General features: G+C 52.0%; 1 protein-coding gene across 1 annotated transcript in view; it reads right to left on the bottom strand.

Moving 5' to 3' along the window:
- Positions 1-26,495, bottom strand: part of DMBT1 (deleted in malignant brain tumors 1) — a 53,700-nt gene that overhangs the window by 9,650 nt on the left and 17,555 nt on the right. The window contains exons 9-27 of the mRNA XM_047824686.1: positions 26,123-26,446; positions 25,287-25,316; positions 24,648-24,674; positions 21,714-22,037; positions 18,871-19,194; positions 18,018-18,047; positions 17,377-17,403; positions 14,443-14,766; positions 11,600-11,923; positions 10,829-10,858; positions 10,199-10,225; positions 7,038-7,361; positions 6,563-6,589; positions 4,286-4,439; positions 3,801-4,003; positions 3,075-3,395; positions 2,404-2,424; positions 1,282-1,311; positions 919-1,069 (exon numbers count right to left, since the gene is read on the bottom strand). Of these exons, the coding sequence (XP_047680642.1) occupies positions 919-1,069; positions 1,282-1,311; positions 2,404-2,424; positions 3,075-3,395; positions 3,801-4,003; positions 4,286-4,439; positions 6,563-6,589; positions 7,038-7,361; positions 10,199-10,225; positions 10,829-10,858; positions 11,600-11,923; positions 14,443-14,766; positions 17,377-17,403; positions 18,018-18,047; positions 18,871-19,194; positions 21,714-22,037; positions 24,648-24,674; positions 25,287-25,316; positions 26,123-26,446 (3,022 nt within the window). The remainder of the gene's footprint in view (positions 1-918; positions 1,070-1,281; positions 1,312-2,403; positions 2,425-3,074; positions 3,396-3,800; positions 4,004-4,285; positions 4,440-6,562; positions 6,590-7,037; positions 7,362-10,198; positions 10,226-10,828; positions 10,859-11,599; positions 11,924-14,442; positions 14,767-17,376; positions 17,404-18,017; positions 18,048-18,870; positions 19,195-21,713; positions 22,038-24,647; positions 24,675-25,286; positions 25,317-26,122; positions 26,447-26,495) is intronic.

Genomic DNA, 26,495 nt, shown 5'->3' with positions numbered 1-26,495 from the left:
AAGAAATATTGGGCAAGTCAAATAACCTCTCTGAAGGTTAGGTGGTCAACCTTCCTCCAGAGGATTGAATGGGCTTTAAGTACAGTCTCTGAAATCCAAATTGAATTATAATGATGAGGAAATTAAAATAATATTATATCTTTTACAAGACTCCAAATGAATTTCCAAGGCAGAGATTCGCAAGGGCACCGCAACCAAAAAGCAAGAGAGAAAACCATTCTGTTCAAGAATGGCTATTACAGAAAAAATAATGGTACCCTCCTTCCTGGACTCTAAAATACCTCTGCATGGTCACTCCCTTCCTTGGACCAATATTATATTAATGTGGCTTTGATGTTGTCTCTTCTGCTTAAAACAGTGATTCCCACTCTTCATTGAATGAGGAACAGATAAACTAACCTCTGCAGTAGTGACTTCTCCACCTCTGCTTGACCCCAAGAACTCATCCCAAAAAAGGAAGGAGTGGAGAGAAAATTGTTTAAAAAAAAAAAAAAAACAAAACAAGCAAACAAAAAAAAAAAAACACAACCGGGGTGGTTAAAAGGATTCTCTGTGTTACTATTACTCCAACAATCATCCCTCCTATTGGATAATATTTTCCAAGTATTTTCACATGTTTCTCTCGTGTGACCTTCCCAGTAGCCAGAGAGGAGAGGGAAGCAGGTATTTTATTCTCTTGCTTTGACTCAGGTACAGGAAAATTAAGTGACTTCCTGTGGCCACGTAGCAAATTAGTGACAGACTTGGGACTTTAAACCAAGGCTCTTGTCCTGGCTGCACCTCCACGGGCTGCCTCTGTGCTTGATAAGCAAACTGAACCCATAAGAGAACATGTCAACTGGGCAAACATCATTCTTGAAGGGCTAGGTGCCATTTGCTCTGTTCTGAAATATCCGTGAGGCAGCCCCACACACTTACTGGACATCTCTGAAGACAACAGTCACACGGTAGTTGTTTCGGACCTCGATGTCCCACAGGCATTTGGCATTGTTTGGATAGTTCCCAGGATAGAACGGGCTGGAAAAGTGCCCTGATGGTTGGGACAGGAAGCCTCCACAGGAGTAATTTGCTGTCAGGATGAAACAAAAATGTTGAGGACCCCCAGAGCCCACGGCACAGTCACCTGGGGGAAATTTTTAAACGACTCCCTAGACAGAAACCCAGCAGGAGGTGTCCTAGACCCAGACTGTCCAGAGAGGCTCCCCTAACCCCCGCCGCCCCACCTGGTGGCACCGTCACTGGGGAAGAAGAAGGGGATTTCTCAGAGAGCCCAGAACTTACTGTTCGGGTAGGTGACGTTGTAAACAGGAGCTGTTGATAAAGAGAAAAGATAATAATCAGTTTCCCGGCATCGTGGACACAGTTGTTGTCCTCGCTTGTGCTGTGAGGAAATGTGCCGACCCTGGGTTCAAAGCCAAATGCTGGATACTTGCCCTCAGGGAGCTCACAGCCCAGAGGGATGGATGGGAAGGAGCAAATCCCAGCATAGCAGGATGGGGCTGTGATCAGGGTAAGCCCAGGACATGGTGGGAGCCCAGAGCATTGGCTCCTGGCCCAGACTAAGCAGAGGAAAGAAGGCAGGTAATTTGCTGGGGGTGAGGGGGGGTCGGGGTTGGGGGGATGGAATCAGGCAAAAAAGTACAGGGGCATTCCAGGCAGAGGGAACAGAATGTGCAAAGGGACCCAGGTCTGAGAGTACGTTGCACATTTAGGGAACATCAGTGTGGATGGAGCAAGGAGGGGGTGGGGAGGAAATTAAACAGACAAAGGAAGTGGATCATGGAGAGCTCTAGAGACTCTCCCAAGCAGTGGGGATCTGTGGCCAGATGACCCTGGGGAGTCACATGAAGGGTGCAAGGGTGTGGAGGCTGGGACCAACACCTGCATTTCATAAGGATGCCCAGCTGCTGTGTGAAGAATGAAGGCAGGGAGGCTGAGGGGTCGCTGCTGCAGGAAGCAGGTGGTGAGGAGGGGAGGGGTGGGGACAGAGGGGAAAGATCTTGGGAGCCAGGGGTGTGTTGGAAATGCTTAGAGCAATTTTGGCCACAGCTCCGGAGCAATCAGGAGCTTCTACTGGCCCTGCATGGAGTTCAGTGATGAAACAGGACCCACTGGCCTGCACTGAGCAGGGTCTGGTGTCCTAGGGATAGGCAGGACCTACACGGGTGGCTGGCCTCTCCTAGGGACTGACCAGAGAGCTGAATCTCAGGCTGGCCAGGCTACTGATGAACAAAGGGAGCCAAGAGAGAGGCCCAGCCTTCCTCAGGTAGGGACATTAGTTGCAGGGTTGCCCCTAGTGCTGGGGAAGGCCTTGGGGACAACTCTTGCGAAACCAAATGGGACATCTTGCACCAGCAGTGGAGAGGACCGGCCAGGCAGTGGGCAGGAATCACTGGTACTTACCCTGTGTTGTTGGGTAGCTTCCTGTAAAGGGATAGAAAAAAAGCATCAGTCACTGAAGTGTGTCTGGAGGAGGGGCCAGAATGTGGGAGGGCACACCCAAGTGACACAGTCTGACCTCTTCAGTGAGCGCATTGTGCTGTGGAGGCCTGTGTTAGCAGGGGGAGGCCTGCACACATCTCCCCAGCTGCTCCCCCAGCCCCATCATTACCTGGGGGTCGTCAGTGCCACAGCCAAAGTCACACCATCACTCATTCCTCATTTCCTACTTGTCTGGAACCGTTCTAAGGGTTCACGTGCATGAGCCACTTAGTTCTCTAATCGCCCTTGGAAGCAGGCTTATTGTGACCATCTCCTCTCCATACACGAGGAGACTGAGGCCTACAGACATGACCTCATTGCTAAAGGTCACAGGGCAGATAGAAGGGTGAGAACACACTGCACGCCAGCTGTGTGTTCAGCGTGATGGCTCTGGGGCCCAGAAACCCACCGGAGACACAGTGGCCCCTGCATGGTCTCCTGGAGTGGGAAGGCCAAGGGCATAAGTTGACAAGCTCTGGTCTGCCTCCACTTCCAGAACTGGGCCACAAATACCATCAGCCACCAGCCCTTAGCTGTCACTCTGTAGCAGGTCAGAGGTGAAAGGGGCTTCCATGAATGATGTCATGCGGTACCTGAGCAAATGACTCCGGCATCTTCCCGGTGGGCACAGTCATGGGAGAACCAGCCTCGGTTCCGGCACTGCCAGAGAGTAGATTCTGTCCCGGAGCACACCACATCGTCCAGGGTGATGGGACCAGAGCCGGGCCCAAAATGGGCATTTCCCAGGGCTGACACTGCATATCCACACCGCAGCTGTCTGCAGACCACTTGGGCATCCTGAATGTCCCAGGAGTCATCACAAACCGTCCCCCATATGCCATTGTGGTAAATTTCCACACGCCCGGCACAGGCACCATAGGAGGAATTTGAACTGACTAATCTCAGGCTGGCATCTGAAAGACACACGGCATAAGAAATGATGGCCACTCCCACAACAGACCACACAGGCCAAATAACCCATGGGCCTTTCTCACTCCTAAAGTCACCAGGCGGTTGATCAGAGTACAGACGTCTCCAAGATCAAGCTGGAAGGGGCTCAGACCCCCTCACCCTCCAGATGGGAACATGTTGGTTCACAGTAAGGTCAGTCACCAGGTCTCCAGGGAACTTCGTGGCAAACCCAAGACCAGGCTGTGTCCCCCATTCCCTACATCTCTTAGCCTTCGTTTACCAGTCAACTGTGAGACAAGGAGGAGGGATGTTTGATTTCATGTGGGAACCACGATACCCAGAAGCAGGGTCCACATAAACACACTGAGCCTCCAAGGTCAGGTCGATCGGGTTTAGTGCGAACGCACCTTGAGGAAAGGAGTTATACCAAGCAGAAAAGCCGGTGCTTTGGATACTGATGTCACTTCGAAATCGAACGGTCATTCGGTTGTAAGAAGAGGTGAATATTTGCCTGGTGCCATTACAAATTTTCCCCAGCAAGTTACTGCTGTTCAGCGGTCCATCAGAGATTTCGACATAATCGAAATTGCAATTGCTGTTCACCTCCAGCCTGTATGAAAAAGTGGATTCATGTCAACATTGAAATCTCTATCGCTCCTGTTTTTACAGATAGTTTGGACTTTCACGGGCAACGTTACTGAATCTAAAATATTCTTTGAGCTGTTCCTCAATCAGATTAAAGGAATTCCCAATGTTGCCAGATGCTTCATGGTAGGATCAGAGCAATGTGACATGTGGTCCATGGCATCCGAGAGTGTAAAGCATCTCAGCCCCGCACACAGCCCAAACCGTGGAGGACCATCCTTCACCAGATGACCTGGCTGTTACTCACTGCAGACTGTTGAATCCCAGATTTATGCGATAGCCGGGGTTCACTTCTATTTCCCAGACACACTCAGCATTGTTGGGGTAGTATCCAGGGTAAGATGGGCTGAAAAATGTCCCGCTGGCATTGAATAAGAAGCCACCACAATTTGAAGAGGGTCCTATAGAGGAGAGAGAGGGACACACCAACATGGCAGGTTTCAGGTGTGTTACAACAAGCAATTGTCTTTTGGGTACGAGTCCTCTGACCTTAGAACATGACTCAGTTTTTCCTCTCTTGGGCCTGGTCCTGGGCTGCCTCACATTAGGGACCTTGATCTGAGGATCTACCTCCCCCAAAGGGCCTAGAAAAGTGACTCTCTGTCCAGAGGTGACCCAAGCTTCAGAGAGAGCATGAGTCACCTTGAAGCAAAAATGCCAAGAAAGCAACAAAGTGATGATTGTGATTGTCATTGTTCAGGGGATTACAAGGATAACGCTGGCTGAGTGGGAGTGTTGGCCCATGGAGAGCGCTGTGTAAAGGAACTTATTCCCTAGGGTCTCCTGCCAGTTGACAAGAAGCAGTGTAAAGTGGGGTCGAAAGTAGGGTTTCTGCCACAGAAGGCCCGAGCTTGCAGCTTGACTCTGTTGTTATCAGCTCCATGATCTTGAGCAAGTCACTTAACCTCTCTGCCTCAGCTTCCTTATCTGAAAACTGGGAGTGATCATAACATCTGTGTCATCAGATTCTTAGGAGTATTAAATGAGACAATACGTGAAAACTCTCAGAGCATTTCCTGGCACATAAGAAGCACCCAACAGTATTAGCTATTACTACTTAGCAGAGAATGACAAATAGTATTTAGCATTCAAACTTTCGTTGGCCAGTCTAATAGGCCATTTAAAAATATTTAGATACTCAGGTGCCTGGGTGGCTCAGTCAGTTAAGTGTCCGACTCTAGATTCCGGCTCAGGTCTTGATCTCACAGTTTGTGGGATCAAGTCACACATTTGGGACTGCACTGACAGTGTAGAGCCCACTTGGGATTCTCGCTCTCTCTCTGTTCCTTTCCTGCTTGTGCACGCTCTCTCTCAAAAAAATATATATTCTTCATCAAGGATCATTCATAATAATGAAGAAATATAAATAGCAATTGGGGATTAGTTAAATAATTCGTGATCATAACTGTGTAATGAAATACAATGCAGGCATTAAAACGATGGAAAGAGAATATTCGATGACATAAACAAGTGGCCATATAATTTCTCAAGAGTGATGGAAAGCTACTGAACAATAGCCATATCACAAGGGAAAACTGGTAAAAACATGGTTATTTGTGAAATTACCCATTTATCATCTCCCTTCTCTCAAAGCTTTGGAGAGCCTCCAAGAAATAAAAGCCTTTAAGTCTATTCCTTGAAGAATCACTTATTTCATTTCCTTAAAGGAAGGGGAAATAGATCTCCTTATGAAAACAAAAATCATCTACCTGGCAGGGGGGACGTAAGGGCTGAGGGTGTGGAAGGTAGATGCAGGCTGTGTGTGTAGTTTGGATGCGGTGTGCAGTGGGGCAGACCTAGGGAGGCTATGTGTGCACGTTGAACTGGGCTGTTCATTTACAGGCATCTCCTGCCTGGACAGCCAAGCCTGGGGATGAGAACCCCATGCCCTCAGGTGGAAGAACGTGATACTTACTCCCAGTGGTTGTAGTATGTGGGTACCACCAATATAGAAAGAAATGAAATGCTTTTAGGTTTAAATTCCATGGTCATTCATTTGGTAGAGAAAGCTCAATTCTTTTGCTTAATAAAGGGCTTCTCAGAGCCCAGACATTTCTCATTTACACTGGGAATGGTTGGGGTGGGCTAGTGTGTGTAACACTTCCCCACACACATGGCACCAAATATTTTTGCAGTAGGGCAAGGCACACTTTGCAGATTGCTCTCTCGATGTGAAGGGATTCTTGAAACAGACAAGCACTTGTACAAGTTGTACTGGGTCGTGTTTCTCAAATGATCAAGGTTCTGACTCGAACAATTATTTCATCTGAAATGACCAGAGGGTCCCAAACCTCTTCCACAGCAGCCTCTCTGAACAAGCGCTGGCCGCAGAGAGTGGCAGGGGCCCCAGAAGGGCCCTCAGGCTAAGCTAAGTAAGAACTAAGGTCCTGGGGACTCAGCTGGTCACTGCAACATATCCCAGAGTCCTCAGAGAGAAGAGTCTGGTCTTCTCCTCCTATTTCTAGAAATATTAGAGCAGAATTCAGGAGAGGGGCCCACACTGTGCAGAGATGCGCCTACTCACCTGGGGTAGTAGAGGTGCTCTGGGAGGCTGTGAGAAAAGAAAATACCTTATCAGTCTCTGTGAAGGACATTCTGGAGGAAGCCACTCAGGATTCTGAGAAACAGAATTGCTGAGTGCCTGTCCCGTTTATCACTAAGAAAGACTTTCTAGGAGTGGTGCAGAGGAGCTGAATGGTAAATGAAAAGCTTCGAGGCAGGTCTCCACAAAAAAAGTGTTGCAAGAATTTGTTCTTACAACCTTTATGCACATTAATATGTGGCTCTGCTCTATGGCCCCAGCTAGAGAAGATGTTCCAGTCCTCCCATAAAATTCAAGGACACCAGGGATGATTGGTCATGCAGTGTCTTTCAAGATATGAAGGAAACTGCCTGCCATTAGAGAACTTCAGAAAGATTAAGAGACCTGTGAGAGAAAAGAGTTTTTTCTAGAGAAAATTACAAATAATAAATACAGTCCCAATTTTGTGAAGACCAACCTAAGCAGATGACACCTGCATCCTCCCCGTGGCCACAGTTGTGCGTGTTCCAGCCGTTGTGGGGGCAGCGCCACAGGTAGGACTCTTGCCCGGAGCAGCGCACGTTGTCCAGGACAATGGGCCCTGAGCCCTGACCAAAGCGGGCACTTCCCGGGGCCGACACGGCCCGGCCACAGCCCAGCTGACTGCACACCACGTTGGCGTCATTGGTGTCCCAGTCGTCGTCACACACAGTGCCCCAGGAGCCTCGGTACAGGACCTCCACGCGGCCCTGACACCGGTCACTTCCATTCACCAGCCTCAGAGCCAAACCTGATTCATTTCCTAGCAGGAGACAGGAAAATTATCTTCTTTTTTGTTACTGTAGGAAGAGTTCCTGAGGTCTGAGTGGATAAGACTTACTACAGGGACTGTGACTTCTGGGATCAGGTTAAGGTTGCCCAGCAACAGGACTCCCTGAAGCTTGCTCATCATTATTCATCATCCAGGGGCTACTTTAGGTGCCCTTGAGTGTCAGATGACTTATGTATGTTCACTGATTGGTTGCCCACAATGTCATCGTTTCAATTGCTGACCCAGGTCATGGGATACAGGGGCGAGGTGAAAGCCAGCAGCATGACCTAGTACCTCAGCAACCAACCAAGCACTTACTTCAAACCCAGAGATCCTACCCAGCCGCCACCAAGGAGATGTCTTAGGACCTAGCATTTGGAGTGTCTACCTTTACCTGACTGTCCTATATATCATGGACCCTACCTCTGGGCCTGAGGCTTCTTCTGAAGGTTCCTTTACTGCTGACCACTAACTCATGTCACCCTCAAGCCCGAAGGTTGTACTGAATCTTTAACAGTCCATGAACCCTCTGAATATCATGACAGTGAGCAGGAGTAACTATCACTGATTCCCAGCTGTGCATACTTAGAGCTTCCCAGGCCTGTGGGTGGCAGAAAAGAAACAAAACATGGTAGCATTAGGCCTGCTGGCAGGAAGGGTATCTGCCAGATTCAGCACGAGACCAGACATCATGATTCCTCAGGCTCACCTGGACCCTGCCCTCACTATCCCATGAGATGTGCTTTGGCACTGACCATGGTGTGGTCCTCAGGCCTTCAGGCATTTATAAAATGGGGGCCATGCTCTCCAAGCAGATGGACACATGCAGCAAGCACATGAAAGAAATGCCCAATTCTCTAGCCGTTAGGAAAATACAAATCCTAACCACAGAAAGATAGCAACTCCTGCCCACAAGGATGACTACAATAAAGGACCAAAAGAAGTCTGAGGATGTAGAAAAAGCAAAACCCTTAGATGCTGCTACTCCTACCCAAAATTGGTGCTGCTTCTGTGTTAAACAGTTCAGTACTTCCACAAAAAGTAAACATAAAATTATCATTTGACCCAACCATTCCACACCTAGATATACACACAAAAGGTCTGGAAACAGGTGTTAAAACAAGAAAATTGTACACAGAAGTACATGGAAATACTACTCAAAATACTCAAAGGGAGAAACAATCAACATGCCCTTCAACAAATGAATGGATAGAAAAAAGGATAGGGATGCATCCTGACAATGCATACATGCACCACGATGGTGAACCATGGAAGAGTCTACTGCCTGAAAAAAGCCAGTCACACAAGGCCATGTATTGGCTGATTCCATTCATATGAAATGTCCAGAGTGAACAAATCCATTGGCACAGAGGTGATGGCCAGGCTATAAAGGCACTTGGGATGTGAATGGTTAAAGACATGGGATTTCCAACAGAGGTGATGAAAAATTCTGGAACTAGATAGTGTGATGGTTGTACTACTTGGTGAGCACACTAAAAAGCTCAGGATTCTACACTTTAAATTGATAAGTTTTGTGGTAGATATAGCCCAGAGACCCAAAGAGCAGAAAAACAAAAATTATTTGGCCATCTACTATAGTCTTGAGTCACAGAACTCATAATCAGAGTTTACTGCAGAATTAAAATGAGCAGGAGCTGAGACTCCTGCTGTCCCTATGGAAGACGAGCTACCAGAGTCTAGGGGAAATCCAGGCGCTCTAAGTTGCCCCATAGACCCTGTACTGTCAGCACAGAACTGGACCCTATGCTAGAGGCCAACTCCAGAGCAAAGTGCAATGTGGGCTGAACCCCAGGGAGAGGCAATGCTCTGTGCCGGGCTACACAAGCATGGACAGCATTCAGGATAGACTACCTGGCAGAGGGGAAAGCTGCAACAGGGGAGGTCTTTCTTCATGTCAGAAATCTCTTGCCCTGAACTTTAAGTACAGAAACCATCCTTCCTATTGTATAAACCAGTGAAGACTTCGTTCCATAAGGTTTAAGTAGAGCATAGTATCACATCCAGCCCCTCTCTCCTGAGGGACAGGAAAGTGGGCATGGGGACCCTGACCAGGCTATCAGAGCACATGGACATGGTTCTGGTGACTTATCTGCTGCCAAGAAGGTGCTCAAGTCCTTCAAAGACATGTCACCAGAGATATGTGGACAAATGGAGTCTTTCACCTGGTGGCATAGAGACCAAGGGCTGGCAACTGCCCCCCACATGCAGAAAGCACCCAGGGTGAAGCCATGCACATAAGAAAGTGCAAGTAAGGGGGCACCTGGGTGACTCAGTTGGTTAAGCAACCAACTTAGACTCAGGTCACAATCTCACAGTTTGTGGGTTTGAGCCCCATGTCGGGCTCTGTGCTAACAGCTAAGAGCCTGGAGCCTGCTTCAGATTCTGTGTTTCCCTCTCTCTCTGCCCCTCCTCCACTCACACTCCAGCTTTCTGTCTCTCAAAAAAAAAAGTAAAACATAAAAAAGTGCAAGTAAGAAAAACAATGGGGGGAAGACAGTGCTATAACTTTTACATCCAGTTTTCCTGAGCTAGAGCTTGCACTACTGTCCTCAATATGTGAGCCATTGACTCTCTACTAGCATAAAGAGGCTGAGGTAGTTTCCTATCACTTGTAAACAAGAGTGCCCTGACTAGTAGCTCCCACAAAGCGTGGGTGGTGGAAATCATAATTCTTGTGGGGAAAGGAAAACCCCATACTGGACAGGGTGGGGGCAACAGAGGCTGAACCCAACATTCAGAAATGTCACCAATGCCAGTTGATTAATTTGTTTCATGTTTGCTGGTTTGACAGGACCCAGGATGCTTACCATAGAAAGAACTCGTATACCACCAATCTGGAAAAAAAAAAACAAACAAAGCAGTCAGAAAGGAGGGGTATAGGATCAAGGTTAGCTACATGACCAGTAAGTAGAATCAAGGACAGTGGGGTCTCAGGAGTTCGGCTGGATGAAGTAGAATGTGGCCTCTGCGGAGAGCCTACCATGAGCCAAACTCCTGCCCTCGAATGTTCACGACAATGGCAACAAGGTGGTACAATCTGCAATAACAACTGCCATGCACTCCTGACAGAATGTTCTTAGGAAAGGCATTCCTTTGGGAAGGCTCCATGTGGGATAATGACATGAAATACCTATTTTCCCATCCCTGTAGAATTTGGTCCAGACGATGCTTTCAGACACAACTGACCCCGGAAGAGACCATTGACTGCCACCAAAAGCATAGAGTGAAGATTGTGCAGTTAGAGTGCACTTAGACCACCGAGCCAGACAGGAAAATCGATTGTGGATTCAACCAGAACTGTCTACAGGATAGAGAGTGATAAGGGAAGGTTCAGGGAGTCAGAAAGATGCCACAGTCCTATTTGTAGCTATAACTTGGGCCTAGGACAGGAGGAAGGTGAGAGAGATGGGTAAGAGTCAAGAGGCAGCAGAACTCACCTGGTCTGATCGTGGGCTGGGACTGGGCAGCTGTGAAGAGACAACAGCACATGAGAAGGGTGCACAAACCTAGCACAACTGGATGCAGAGGGGAAGGAACTAAGCAGGTAGACACCTTGGAAGTGAGTCCCCAGCTATGGAGGGTGGGTCATGTGATACCCACACCCTGGAGGATGCCCAACTTCACAGGGCCAGGCAGACACAGAACATGATTTCCCAGATCAAGGTGCTTGGCTCCATGTATACAAGCGGTGACAAAGTTGACACAAAACCAATCAACTGCCTTCAGTTTTGAGTGGCTCACGATGGCAGCAAGACAGAGGAATACAACAACACCAAAATGCATGTCAATCATTCAGGCTTAAACAGCGGTGATGACAAGGTATATCTGGAATCACAATTCTCGAGGGGGACATATACTGGGACTAAGGACCCCAAACCTGGAGCAGCAGTCGGAACACATATACTGGTCTGCAATCCTGATAATAGGAGGCCCATGAGAGAACTCAAGCAGGCGGGTCTTTCGCCGCCAGCTACAGTGTTGCAGGAGGGAATGAATGGCATCATGTGGACTTGGGGATAGGCACTTGTCCTAATTTATCATCTAGACACATGGCACCCTGACAAAAACTGATACTGACACTGGAGGAGAGTTGAGGAGACATGAGGAAGACAGGGAGGGTATAAGTAGCCTCCAACGATCTGCTCAGGACAGGAGGTTCCTCTTCCCTACCCAACAGCAAGAGAAACTCCCAACGACAAGAGGCTCACCTGAACAGATGACACTGGCGTCCTCACCATGGCCACAGTTGTGTGAGTTCCACCCGTTGTGGGGGCAGCGCCACAGGTAGGACTCTTGCCCGGAGCAGCGCACGTTGTCCAGGACAATGGGCCCTGAGCCCTGACCAAAGCGGGCACTTCCCGGGGCCGACACGGCCCAGCCACAGCCCAGCTGCCTGCACACCACGTTGGCGTCATTGATGTCCCAGTCGTCGTCACACACGGTGCCCCAGGAGCCTCGGTACAGGACTTCCACGCGGCCCTGACACCGGTCACCTCCATTCACCAGCCTCAGGGACAAACCTGCCTCGTTCCCTAGCAAGACAAAGAACAAAACCCACTGTCCATGTCTATCTTCTGGCCAAAGGCTTAAGGCTTGGTCCAGACTCAAAAGCTTGCTCACGGCCAGTCTTCCCCGGGCACCTTTCCCTTTTGAACATGCCAAGAGCTTAATCTTCAGCCCATGCACCCTGAGAGCTGAGACACCTACACAGACCTGTCCAAAGGATGCCACGTTGCGGCAAAGGACGCTATGACGCAATGCATGTGAGTGGGAACACAACCCCCATCCACGCTGGGCATGCTCGCGAGGGCATCTTCCAGCCATCGCTGTCAGGCCGAGACCACTGCCCTCTTGGGCAGCTTGTTGGCTTCTGTAGGGTCCTGCCTGGGTTCGGGCAGAGCCCCAGGACCTGCTTGCAACGTGGCAAGAAAGGTGGGAACACTAGCACATGGGCCCCCTTCTTCCGAAGGCTACGCTCCACGGCCTGCGAGCCATGAGAGAGGTCTCAGGAGATTGGACAGACCTCCAAGCATTCCATTAACCTCCTGCAGAATGGTCAGCACTGAACATCGATCCCACTGGAGTCAGGGGGCTATCCGCAGAGCGTCAGACCTGGGATCTGAGAGTCACCTCTTTCTGCTACCCGACACACACAGAGGGGCAAAGAGAGCAAAGACACACCCCGAGGCTCCTCCTGTGACTTCCATAACCAAACTTTATGTAGAAGGAGAGTGAGCCAGGGACTTGGGTACGAATATTTACTCCTTGCTGGTCTTATAGGTGGGTAGACAGGGGGGCCAGGTACCCAGAAGCCGTGACAGAGGGAAGAGCGAGAGGTAGACATCTCGGGAAGGAGTCTTCGAAAAGAGTGTGTGGCGGGCCTCTTGACCACTGACACCTGCAATTGTCGCCTTGCTGCACAGGCCTGTTGCTCGGCCAGCCCTGTTGGGATGAAGGCTCTGCAGGAGGACCACCCGGTCTGTCCACACCCATCTCGAAACCTGGCATGTCATTGTCTCCCTCAGAGGGCCTTTGCATCCTACCCACCCTGAGGTATGCATGCCTGAGTGGTGCTGGGTCAACCCGAAATGAGTCAGATATCCTAGTGCCTGTAACACACCATCACTTGCTACACTTTCACCCCCAGGGCACTGTCCAACTGCTTTGGATGTATGCACGGGACACAGATGAATCTGAGGGCGTTCCAAACAGCGAGCGACGGAGAGAATCCAGCATGCTCTGAGGTCCCTTCAGGAGAAGGGCAGTGGTCATCCGTGTCCCTTGTTCCACCCAACGTGTCGGCCCAGATTGCATTACAGCCCAGCTGAAATCCAAACACAGAGGCCAGGTCCCTGAACCTGCACGCAGCCGTCTCCTGGGACAGCCTGAAACAACTAGATGAAACCTCCTGGGCTGATGGCCAGACGGGCCTCTTAGAGCTCCAGGTCTCTTTAAGAACCACCGTGGTGACAAACTGACAAGCAGAAACACGGGATACCCATAATTTCGACCAAGAGCGGTGCTTCTCCCTGAGCGCTGAGAAGAAGGATGGGAACCATGAAAAGACACATTCCCAGTGGGGTCACCTGAGACTCACCCGGGCGAACTGTAGACTGGGGTGAACAGCTGTAGTAGAAAACAACCTCAAGGCAGACACAAAAGCACACAGGTGCTCCAACTGGATCAAAGGTTGAAGAAATCAGCCTAATCTCACAAGCAGATGACTCCACGTGTCCTTGGGCAGACACAGCAAGGGCCCTCCACGAATCTCTCAGTCCTCTGGGAGCCCCACCCTACGTCCCACTGCCATTGCTTGCCTTGCTGGGCCTGAGGACTGGCTTTCCGGCAGACGGAATGCCACCAGCAGGCCCACGAACACCCTCAGAACCACTGCATCCACGCCACGTGGACGTAGCTAGAATGGGCTGGACAGTTATGCTACGAAGATCCCAAGCCTCTCACCCCAGGTGCCATGCGCTCAGCCTTGACAAGGTTTCACAGGCTTTCTGCAGGGGGCCAAGCTCAGGCCCCGGGGTCCCAGGTGGCTCATCAGTGTTCCATGTACCACTCACCAGCCATTCCCTACATCGATCCCCTTCTCCACTACTATCACTGTCGCCCCAGATGCGCAATCTAGACTGCAATCCTGCTCTCTAGGTTGGCTTCATGGAGGACCCAGAAGCAGAGGGCCACAAAGGAGTGAAGGTGGCTCATCTTTCAACCACATTCCCAAAAGGTGCACCTTGAGAACAGGGCCCTAGGAAATCAGGTGTGGACTGAGCAGATGATCCAGCTGACGAGCAGGGGGTCATTTTGCCTGCCCACCGAATGGTGAATGCACCTTGTCACCCACAGTGTCACTGATAATCCCAAGCAATTTCTGTCCACAGAAAGAGGGCAGCTGCCCCTGTGGTCCACCTCTGTGGCACTCCAGGGGACAGCTGCGCCCAGGAGACCTAGAGACACAGATATCCAGGAGAGGTCGGGTGGGGACCCTGGAGAAAGGAGTGTGTCGGTTCTCAGTATTTGCCATGAGAGTTTTGAAGTTCACCTGAGCAGATGACACTGGCGTCCTCCCCATGGCGACAGTTGTGCGAGTTCCAGCCGTTGTGGGGGCAGCGCCACAGGTAGGACTCTTGCCCGGAGCAGCGCACGTCGTCCAGGACAATGGGCCCTGAGCCCTCACCAAAGCGGGCACTTCCCGGGGCCGACACGGCCCAGCCACAGCTCAGCTGCCTGCACACCACGTCGGCGTCATTGGTGTCCCAGCTGTCGTCACACACGGTGCCCCAGGAGCCTCGGTACAGGACCTCCACGCGGCCCTGACACTGGTCACTTCCATTCACCAGCCTCAGGGACAAACCTGTCTCGTTCCCTAGCAGGAGACAGGAAAATTATCTTTCTCCTCCTCCCTCGAGGAAAAGCCCCAGGGTCTCAGTGGACAAGAACTACTTCAGGGACCATGACTTCTGCATGCAGGTTAAGGTAGCCCAGCACAGGACTCTCTGACGCTTGCTCGCCATTATTCATCATTGAGGGGCTATTCAGATACCCTGGAGGGTCATGCGGTTTACGCATGTGCGCAGTTTGGTGGCCCACAATGTCAGCATTGGGATTGCTGACTGGTCATGGGAAGCAGGGGCGAAGGGTGAAAGCCAGCCGCCTGCCTCCCTACCTCGATGACCAACCCAAGCGCCTACATCAAGCCCACAGTTCCTACCCAGCCACCATCAAGAAACTGTCCTAGACCTAGTGCTTGCAGACTCCACCTTCCCCTGACCGTCCTATATCGTGCGCCCTACGACTGGGCCTGAGGGTTCTTGTGAAGGTTCCTTCATGCTGACCACTGACTCGTGTCGCTCTTAAGCCCCGAGCTTGTACTCAATCTGAAACAGTCCGTGAGCCCTCTGAATATCATACCAGTGGGCAGGACTAACGATCACTGACTCTGAGCTGTGCACACCTACAGCAGCCCGGACCTGTGGGTGGCAGAAAAGAAACACAACATGGCAGCATTCGGTCTGCCGGCAGGAAGGTCATCTGCCAGGTTCAACACGACAGCACACCTCATGAGTGATCGGGCTCACCAGCCCTTTGCACCCTGTGAGCTGGGCTGGGGCATGACCATTGTCTGGTTCTCATTCTTTCAGGCATGTGTTCAATGAGACCTCTGGTCTCCAAAGAAGATGGACACACGCAACAAACCCATGAGAAGACGACCGCTTCCGCAGCCATTAGGAAAAGGCAAATCCTATCCACAGAGAGATGACTACAATGAAAGTGACAGAAGAAGTCGTGTCGCTGAGGATGTAGAGAAAGCACAACTTCCAGACACTGCTACTGGCACCCTACGTTGGCGTGGCTACTGTGGCAAACAGTTCAGTGCTTCCACAAGTAAGAAACATAACGTCATCACTTGACCCCCACGTTCCACCCCTAGGTATATACCCAGGAGATCTGTAAACGGCTGTTCAAATATCAAAATTGTACACAGCAGTCATGGAAAGGCTATTCAAATGAGTCAACGATAAAATTAATCGACATGGCCTTCAACCGATGCATGGCTTAAAAAAAAAAAAAAAAGGCTAGGGATTCATGGTGCCACTGTGTACGTGTGCCATCATGGTGAACCTTGAGAGAGTCTGCCATTGAAAGAAGCCAGCCACAAAAGGCCACATAAGCACGAATCCATTCATACGAAAATGCCAGAGTAAATAAATCCATATTGATAGAAGGCAGACAGGTGATGACCAGAGAGAAATGGGATTGGGTGTGAATGGTAACGGCATGGAATCTTCATCGGGGGCATGAACAATTCTGGAAGTAGATACTGTGATGGTGGCACCGCTCCGACTATCCTAAAAACTCCGGACTCCAGACCTTAGGCTGGAGAATTGTGGGGTAGCGGTTATGCCCAGAGACCCAAAGAGCAGAAAGCAAGCACTATTTGGCCATTTGCTACAGTCCCGAGTCACACAGACCATCATCCCCGTCCTACTGTAGGACTGAAAGAAGCAGGAGCAGATAGCCCTACGGTCCCTACGGAAGACGAGCTACCGGGCTCTGAGGGCAATCCAGGCCCTCTCAGTTGCTCCACGGACACTGCACTGTCAGCACAGAACTGGACCCGAAACCGGAGGACAGCTCCAGAGTAGAGCGCGACATGGCCTGACACCCCTGGGAGAGGCAAGCCTCTGTGCCTGGACTGGGCAAATGTGGGCAGCATTCAGCAGAGAGCACTTGGGACAGAACAAAGCTCTGACAGGGAAGAGCCTCTTTCGGTCGGAAACCGCTTGCCCTGAGTTGTAGGTACAGACGCCATCGGTCCTATGAAGTCAAGTGGCCAAGACCCCTGTCCACGAGGGTCAAGGAGGCCCTAGTATCACATCTTGTCCCTGTCTCCTGAGGAATAGGACGGTGGCCATGGGGACCCTGACCCGGGAATCAGAGCCCATGCACATGGTTCCGGTGACTCATCTCTTCCCAAGCAGGTATCAGAGGTCTCCCAGCACATGTCAGCCAGAGAATGGGTGACAAACAGAGTCCTTCTCCTGGTGGCATGGGGACCTGGCGCTGGCATCGGCCCCTCATGTGCACAAAGCACAGCCATAGTGAGCCCGAGCACATAAGAGAAAATGGTGCTAAGACAAACACTGTGAGCAGCCGGTCCTGGGACTTGTACATCCCGTTGTTCCTGAAGCTAGACCCACCCACCACTAATGTCCTCATTATGGGAGACACTGACTCTCTCCTAGCATAAGACAGGTGGAGCTGGGTTCCGGTCACTTGCGAACAAAAGCATCCTGACTAGTAGATCCCACAACCGGTAGGTGGCAGGAAATCATAATTCTTGTGGGGAAACAGAACGCCCCACACTGACTACGGTGGTTAGGGCGGAAGCCGAACCCACATTTAGGAATTTTACCCACGCCAGTTGGTTACGGTGTTGACGATAATATTTCGGCAGGAAATCAAGGATGCTTACCGTAGGAAGGACTTGTATACCACCAGTCTGGAGAGACAGAGAGAGAGACAGAAACAAAAAGTAGAATTAGAAGGCAGGTGGAGTCAGTCAAGGTTGGCTCAAGTGACTATTAGGTGGGACCAATGGTGGTGATATCTGGGGAGTTCTGCCGGATAGAGGAGAAAGGGGTCTCTGCTAAGAGCCTGCCAAGAGCCAAAATCCCACAGTCGAATGTCCACCACAACGGCAACGAGGTGGTGCCAGGTACAATGGTAACTGCCGTGCTATCATGACACTGTTGTTGGGAAATGCATCGCGTAGGCTCCACGTGGGGAGTAGGACGTGAAAACATCTCTATTCTCCCAACACATGGAGCGTTTGGTCCAGACAATGCAATCCAGCAGAAATGTTCCCGAGACAGCCTGTCTGTCACCTAAGTCTTAGTGAGGACTGTGTACCCAGAGGACTCTTATTTCACTGAGCCAGTAAGGACAGTCCGTGTGTTGTCAGCTCAACTGGAAGTGTCTACATAACTGAGAGGGACCAGGGAAGGCCCAGGAGAGAGAAAAGCTCCAGAGTCCCCCTTAGAAGTAGAGTTTGGGGCCAGGGCTGGCTTACAAGAGGAGACAGATGCTCACGAGTCAAGAGGCAGCAGAACTCACCTGGTGTGGTCGTGGGCTGGGACTGGGCAGCTGTGAAGAGACAAGAGCACGTGAGACACCGCACAGAGCTGCCCCAACCGGACGCAAGGGGGAAGGATCTGAGCGGGTCAGATGCCATCGATGCTGGTCCCCAGCCACGGAGGGTAGGGCCCGTGACATCCACACCCTGGAAGGACGACCCTCTTCAAAGGGCCAGGCACACCAAGAACATGATTTCCCATGTCAAGGTGATGGGCTCCATGGCTACGAGTGGTGAGCGAGTTGACACAAACCCAACGTGTGCCTTGAGCTTTCAGCTGCTCACCATGGCAGCAACACCGAGGAGTCCAGCCCCCGCCAACATGCCACGGCTGAACTTTCAGGCCTAGGCAGGGCTCATGACAAGGTTTGTCTGGCAGTCATTGCAGAAGCAGCTGGCCCATCGCACCACAGACCCGCCGCACGGGCCGGGCATCACCCCTCCAGAGGGGGACATGCAGTCAGGGGCTCAGGACCCCAAACCCGCGGCGGCCGTAGCCACACACACACAGGTTGGTCTGCGATCCTAGCCCTGGGCTCCCCGCGAGAGACCCCCATTCAGCAGGCTGATCACTCGCCGCCACCTGCAATGTTGCAGGAGGGCCAGTAACGGCTTCGCGGGGACTGGCAGTTTGGCACGTGTCCTACTTTGCCATCTCCACACCTGGCAGCCTGACAAAAACTGACACTGACACTGACGCTGACACTGGAGGAGAGTAGAGGAGACGTGAGGAAGACAGGGATGGTATAAAGAGCTTCCAACGATCTGATCAGAACATGACGTCTCTCTTCCCTACCCGACAGCAAGAGAAACTCCCAGCGACAAGAGGCTCACCTGAACAGATGACACTGGCGTCCTCACCATGGCCACAGTTGTGCGAGTTCCAGCCGTTGTGGGGGCAGCGCCACAGGTAGGACTCTTGCCCGGAGCAGCGCACGTTGTCCAGGACAATGGGCCCTGAGCCCTGACCAAAGCGGGCACTTCCCGGGGCCGACACGGCCCAGCCACAGCCCAGCTGCCTGCACACCACGTTGGCGTCATTGATGTCCCAGTCGTCGTCACACACGGTGCCCCAGGAGCCTCGGTACAGGACTTCCACGCGGCCCTGACACCGGTCACCTCCATTCACCAGCCTCAGGGACAAACCTGCCTCGTTCCCTAGCAAGACAAAGAACAAAACCCACTGTCCATGTCTATCTTCTGGCCAAAGGCTTAAGGCTTGGTCCAGACTCAAAAGCTTGCTCACGGCCAGTCTTCCCCGGGCACCTTTCCCTTTTGAACATGCCAAGAGCTTAATCTTCAGCCCATGCACCCTGAGAGCTGAGACACCTACACAGACCTGTCCAAAGGATGCCACGTTGCGGCAAAGGACGCTATGACGCAATGCATGTGAGTGGGAACACAACCCCCATCCACGCTGGGCATGCTCGCGAGGGCATCTTCCAGCCATCGCTGTCAGGCCGAGACCACTGCCCTCTTGGGCAGCTTGTTGGCTTCTGTAGGGTCCTGCCTGGGTTCGGGCAGAGCCCCAGGACCTGCTTGCAACGTGGCAAGAAAGGTGGGAACACTAGCACATGGGCCCCCTTCTTCCGAAGGCTACGCTCCACGGCCTGCGAGCCATGAGAGAGGTCTCAGGAGATTGGACAGACCTCCAAGCATTCCATTAACCTCCTGCAGAATGGTCAGCACTGAACATCGATCCCACTGGAGTCAGGGGGCTATCCGCAGAGCGTCAGACCTGGGATCTGAGAGTCACCTCTTTCTGCTACCCGACACACACAGAGGGGCAAAGAGAGCAAAGACACACCCCGAGGCTCCTCCTGTGACTTCCATAACCAAACTTTATGTAGAAGGAGAGTGAGCCAGGGACTTGGGTACGAATATTTACTCCTTGCTGGTCTTATAGGTGGGTAGACAGGGGGGCCAGGTACCCAGAAGCCGTGACAGAGGGAAGAGCGAGAGGTAGACATCTCGGGAAGGAGTCTTCGAAAAGAGTGTGTGGCGGGCCTCTTGACCACTGACACCTGCAATTGTCGCCTTGCTGCACAGGCCTGTTGCTCGGCCAGCCCTGTTGGGATGAAGGCTCTGCAGGAGGACCACCCGGTCCGTCCACACCCATCTCGAAACCTGGCATGTCATTGTCTCCCTCAGAGGGCCTTTGCATCCTACCCACCCTGAGGTATGCATGCCTGAGTGGTGCTGGGTCAACCCGAAATGAGTCAGATATCCTAGTGCCTGTAACACACCATCACTTGCTACACTTTCACCCCCAGGGCACTGTCCAACTGCTTTGGATGTATGCACGGGACACAGATGAATCTGAGGGCGTTCCAAACAGCGAGCGACGGAGAGAATCCAGCATGCTCTGAGGTCCCTTCAGGAGAAGGGCAGTGGTCATCCGTGTCCCTTGTTCCACCCAACGTGTCGGCCCAGATTGCATTACAGCCCAGCTGAAATCCAAACACAGAGGCCAGGTCCCTGAACCTGCACGCAGCCGTCTCCTGGGACAGCCTGAAACAACTAGATGAAACCTCCTGGGCTGATGGTCAGACGGGCCTCTTAGAGCTCCAGGTCTCTTTAAGAACCACCGTGGTGACAAACTGACAAGCAGAAACACGGGATACCCATAATTTCGACCAAGAGCGGTGCTTCTCCCTGAGCGCTGAGAAGAAGGATGGGAACCATGAAAAGACACATTCCCAGTGGGGTCACCTGAGACTCACCCGGGCGAACTGTAGACTGGGGTGAACAGCTGTAGTAGAAAACAACCTCAAGGCAGACACAAAAGCACACAGGTGCTCCAACTGGATCAAAGGTTGAAGAAATCAGCCTAATCTCACAAGCAGATGACTCCACGTGTCCTTGGGCAGACACAGCAAGGGCCCTCCACGAATCTCTCAGTCCTCTGGGAGCCCCACCCTACGTCCCACTGCCATTGCTTGCCTTGCTGGGCCTGAGGACTGGCTTTCCGGCAGACGGAATGCCACCAGCAGGCCCACGAACACCCTCAGAACCACTGCATCCACGCCACGTGGACGTAGCTAGAATGGGCTGGACAGTTATGCTACGAAGATCCCAAGCCTCTCACCCCAGGTGCCATGCGCTCAGCCTTGACAAGGTTTCACAGGCTTTCTGCAGGGGGCCAAGCTCAGGCCCCGGGGTCCCAGGTGGCTCATCAGTGTTCCATGTACCACTCACCAGCCATTCCCTACATCGATCCCCTTCTCCACTACTATCACTGTCGCCCCAGATGCGCAATCTAGACTGCAATCCTGCTCTCTAGGTTGGCTTCATGGAGGACCCAGAAGCAGAGGGCCACAAAGGAGTGAAGGTGGCTCATCTTTCAACCACATTCCCAAAAGGTGCACCTTGAGAACAGGGCCCTAGGAAATCAGGTGTGGACTGAGCAGATGATCCAGCTGACGAGCAGGGGGTCATTTTGCCTGCCCACCGAATGGTGAATGCACCTTGTCACCCACAGTGTCACTGATAATCCCAAGCAATTTCTGTCCACAGAAAGAGGGCAGCTGCCCCTGTGGTCCACCTCTGTGGCACTCCAGGGGACAGCTGCGCCCAGGAGACCTAGAGACACAGATATCCAGGAGAGGTCGGGTGGGGACCCTGGAGAAAGGAGTGTGTCGGTTCTCAGTATTTGCCATGAGAGTTTTGAAGTTCACCTGAGCAGATGACACTGGCGTCCTCCCCATGGCGACAGTTGTGCGAGTTCCAGCCGTTGTGGGGGCAGCGCCACAGGTAGGACTCTTGCCCGGAGCAGCGCACGTCGTCCAGGACAATGGGCCCTGAGCCCTCACCAAAGCGGGCACTTCCCGGGGCCGACACGGCCCAGCCACAGCTCAGCTGCCTGCACACCACGTCGGCGTCATTGGTGTCCCAGCTGTCGTCACACACGGTGCCCCAGGAGCCTCGGTACAGGACCTCCACGCGGCCCTGACACTGGTCACTTCCATTCACCAGCCTCAGGGACAAACCTGTCTCGTTCCCTAGCAGGAGACAGGAAAATTATCTTTCTCCTCCTCCCTCGAGGAAAAGCCCCAGGGTCTCAGTGGACAAGAACTACTTCAGGGACCATGACTTCTGCATGCAGGTTAAGGTAGCCCAGCACAGGACTCTCTGACGCTTGCTCGCCATTATTCATCATTGAGGGGCTATTCAGATACCCTGGAGGGTCATGCGGTTTACGCATGTGCGCAGTTTGGTGGCCCACAATGTCAGCACTGGGATTGCTGACTGGTCATGGGAAGCAGGGGCGAAGGGTGAAAGCCAGCCGCCTGCCTCCCTACCTCGATGACCAACCCAAGCGCCTACATCAAGCCCACAGTTCCTACCCAGCCACCATCAAGAAACTGTCCTAGACCTAGTGCTTGCAGACTCCACCTTCCCCTGACCGTCCTATATCGTGCGCCCTACGACTGGGCCTGAGGGTTCTTGTGAAGGTTCCTTCATGCTGACCACTGACTCGTGTCGCTCTTAAGCCCCGAGCTTGTACTCAATCTGAAACAGTCCGTGAGCCCTCTGAATATCATACCAGTGGGCAGGACTAACGATCACTGACTCTGAGCTGTGCACACCTACAGCAGCCCGGACCTGTGGGTGGCAGAAAAGAAACACAACATGGCAGCATTCGGTCTGCCGGCAGGAAGGTCATCTGCCAGGTTCAACACGACAGCACACCTCATGAGTGATCGGGCTCACCAGCCCTTTGCACCCTGTGAGCTGGGCTGGGGCATGACCATTGTCTGGTTCTCATTCTTTCAGGCATGTGTTCAATGAGACCTCTGGTCTCCAAAGAAGATGGACACACGCAACAAACCCATGAGAAGACGACCGCTTCCGCAGCCATTAGGAAAAGGCAAATCCTATCCACAGAGAGATGACTACAATGAAAGTGACAGAAGAAGTCGTGTCGCTGAGGATGTAGAGAAAGCACAACTTCCAGACACTGCTACTGGCACCCTACGTTGGCGTGGCTACTGTGGCAAACAGTTCAGTGCTTCCACAAGTAAGAAACATAACGTCATCACTTGACCCCCACGTTCCACCCCTAGGTATATACCCAGGAGATCTGTAAACGGCTGTTCAAATATCAAAATTGTACACAGCAGTCATGGAAAGGCTATTCAAATGAGTCAACGATAAAATTAATCGACATGGCCTTCAACCGATGCATGGCTTAAAAAAAAAAAAAAAAGGCTAGGGATTCATGGTGCCACTGTGTACGTGTGCCATCATGGTGAACCTTGAGAGAGTCTGCCATTGAAAGAAGCCAGCCACAAAAGGCCACATAAGCACGAATCCATTCATACGAAAATGCCAGAGTAAATAAATCCATATTGATAGAAGGCAGACAGGTGATGACCAGAGAGAAATGGGATTGGGTGTGAATGGTAACGGCATGGAATCTTCATCGGGGGCATGAACAATTCTGGAAGTAGATACTGTGATGGTGGCACCGCTCCGACTATCCTAAAAACTCCGGACTCCAGACCTTAGGCTGGAGAATTGTGGGGTAGCGGTTATGCCCAGAGACCCAAAGAGCAGAAAGCAAGCACTATTTGGCCATTTGCTACAGTCCCGAGTCACACAGACCATCATCCCCGTCCTACTGTAGGACTGAAAGAAGCAGGAGCAGATAGCCCTACGGTCCCTACGGAAGACAAGCTACCAGGCTCTGAGGGCAATCCAGGCCCTCTCAGTTGCTCCACGGACACTGCACTGTCAGCACAGAACTGGACCCGAAACCGGAGGACAGCTCCAGAGTAGAGCGCGACATGGCCTGACACCCCTGGGAGAGGCAAGCCTCTGTGCCTGGACTGGGCAAATGTGGGCAGCATTCAGCAGAGAGCACTTGGGACAGAACAAAGCTCTGACAGGGAAGAGCCTCTTTCGGTCGGAAACCGCTTGCCCTGAGTTGTAGGTACAGACGCCATCGGTCCTATGAAGTCAAGTGGCCAAGACCCCTGTCCACGAGGGTCAAGGAGGCCCTAGTATCACATCTTGTCCCTGTCTCCTGAGGAATAGGACGGTGGCCATGGGGACCCTGACCCGGGAATCAGAGCCCATGCACATGGTTCCGGTGACTCATCTCTTCCCAAGCAGGTATCAGAGGTCTCCCAGCACATGTCAGCCAGAGAATGGGTGACAAACAGAGTCCTTCTCCTGGTGGCATGGGGACCTGGCGCTGGCATCGGCCCCTCATGTGCACAAAGCACAGCCATAGTGAGCCCGAGCACATAAGAGAAAATGGTGCTAAGACAAACACTGTGAGCAGCCGGTCCTGGGACTTGTACATCCCGTTGTTCCTGAAGCTAGACCCACCCACCACTAATGTCCTCATTATGGGAGACACTGACTCTCTCCTAGCATAAGACAGGTGGAGCTGGGTTCCGGTCACTTGCGAACAAAAGCATCCTGACTAGTAGATCCCACAACCGGTAGGTGGCAGGAAATCATAACTCTTGTGGGGAAACAGAACGCCCCACACTGACTACGGTGGTTAGGGCGGAAGCCGAACCCACATTTAGGAATTTTACCCACGCCAGTTGGTTACGGTGTTGACGATAATATTTCGGCAGGAAATCAAGGATGCTTACCGTAGGAAGGACTTGTATACCACCAGTCTGGAGAGACAGAGAGAGAGACAGAAACAAAAAGCAGAATTAGAAGGCAGGTGGAGTCAGTCAAGGTTGGCTCAAGTGACTATTAGGTGGGACCAATGGTGGTGATATCTGGGGAGTTCTGCCGGATAGAGGAGAAAGGGGTCTCTGCTAAGAGCCTGCCAAGAGCCAAAATCCCACAGTCGAATGTCCACCACAACGGCAACGAGGTGGTGCCAGGTACAATGGTAACTGCCGTGCTATCATGACACTGTTGTTGGGAAATGCATCGCGTAGGCTCCACGTGGGGAGTAGGACGTGAAAACATCTCTATTCTCCCAACACATGGAGCGTTTGGTCCAGACAATGCAATCCAGCAGAAATGTTCCCGAGACAGCCTTGTCTGTCACCTAAAGTCTTAGGACCGTGAACCCAGAGGACTCTTATTTCACTGAGCCAGTAAGGACGGTCCATGCGTTGTGGGCTCGACTGGAAGTGTCCACATATTGAGAATGGTCAGGGAAGGCCCAGGTGGCAGAAACAGTCCACTGTTCTCCACTGAAACTACTGACTGGATCCCCAGGTAGGCAGTACCCTGACTGAGATACTCAGGAGACAAGAGGCAGCAGAACTCACCTGGTGTGATCGTCGGCTGAGACTGGGCAGCTGTGAAAACAAAAGTACATGAGACACAGTGCACAGAACTGATATGACTGGACACAAAGGTAGAGGACCTGAGGAGGTCACAACCTTTGAAACTTGTCCCCTGCCATGAAGAGCAGGGCATAATCCACCCACACCCCGGAAGGATGCTCCTTGTAAAAAGACCAGGAAGACCACAAATATTATATCCAATAGTAAGGTGATTAGCTTCATGTCTACATGTCATGACCATATTGAAGCAAAAAAGATCATCTCTGTAGAGCTTTTGTCAGCCTGCTGCAGAGGCAAGTGCAAGGAGCCCAGCTTCCACCAAAAGGCAATGGCTGATCTTTCAGGCCTAAGCAGGAGTCATGACAAGGTTTGCCTGGCAGGAATGGCAAAAGCAGCTGTCCTTCGCAGCACAATCCAGTGCACGGACCAGGCATCACATTTCTCGGGTGGGAGATGCAGTCAGGGACTCAGGACCCCAAGCCCAGGGCCACCATAGGCACACACATACAAACTCTGTAATCCTAGCCGGGATCCCCATGAGAGTCCTCCATTTTGCAGGAGGATCTTTCGCTGCCTGATGCAGCGTTGCAGGAGGCCCGTAATTGTTTCATGGAGACTTGCAGTTTGGTTCTTCTCCTAATTTACCATCTCCACACCTGGCAGCCTGAAAAAGCTAATACTGATTCCAGTGGAGAGTTCAGGAGACTTGAGGAAGACAAGGATGGTATAAGTAGCTTCCAATGAGCTGATCAGAATGTGAGGTCTCTCTTCCCTACCCCTACCCCCAAAAGACAAACACCGAATGATGAGAGGCTCACCTGAGCAGATGACACTGGCGTCCTCACCATGGCCACAGTTGTGCGAGTTCCAGCCGTTGTGGGGGCAGCGCCACAGGTCGGACTCATGCCCAGAGCAGCGCACGTTGTCCAGGACAATGGGCCCTGAGCCCTGACCAAAGCGGGCACTTCCCGGGGCCGACATGGCCCAGCCACAGCCCAGTTGCCTGCACACCACGTTGGCGTCATTGGTGTCCCAATCATCATCACACACGGTGCCCCAGGAGCCTTGGTACAGGACCTCCACGCGGCCCTGACACCGGTCACCTCCATTCACCAGCCTCAGGGCCAAACCTGCCTCACTCCCTAGCAAGACAAAGAACAAAACCCACTGTCCATGTCTCTCTTCTGGTCA

The sequence above is a fragment of the Prionailurus viverrinus genome, chromosome D2 (genome assembly GCF_022837055.1).
Source record: "Prionailurus viverrinus isolate Anna chromosome D2, UM_Priviv_1.0, whole genome shotgun sequence".
Taxonomy (NCBI): domain Eukaryota; kingdom Metazoa; phylum Chordata; class Mammalia; order Carnivora; family Felidae; genus Prionailurus; species Prionailurus viverrinus.
The sequence above is the reverse complement of the archived record's forward strand: the minus strand, read 5'-3'. Positions and strand labels throughout refer to the sequence as shown.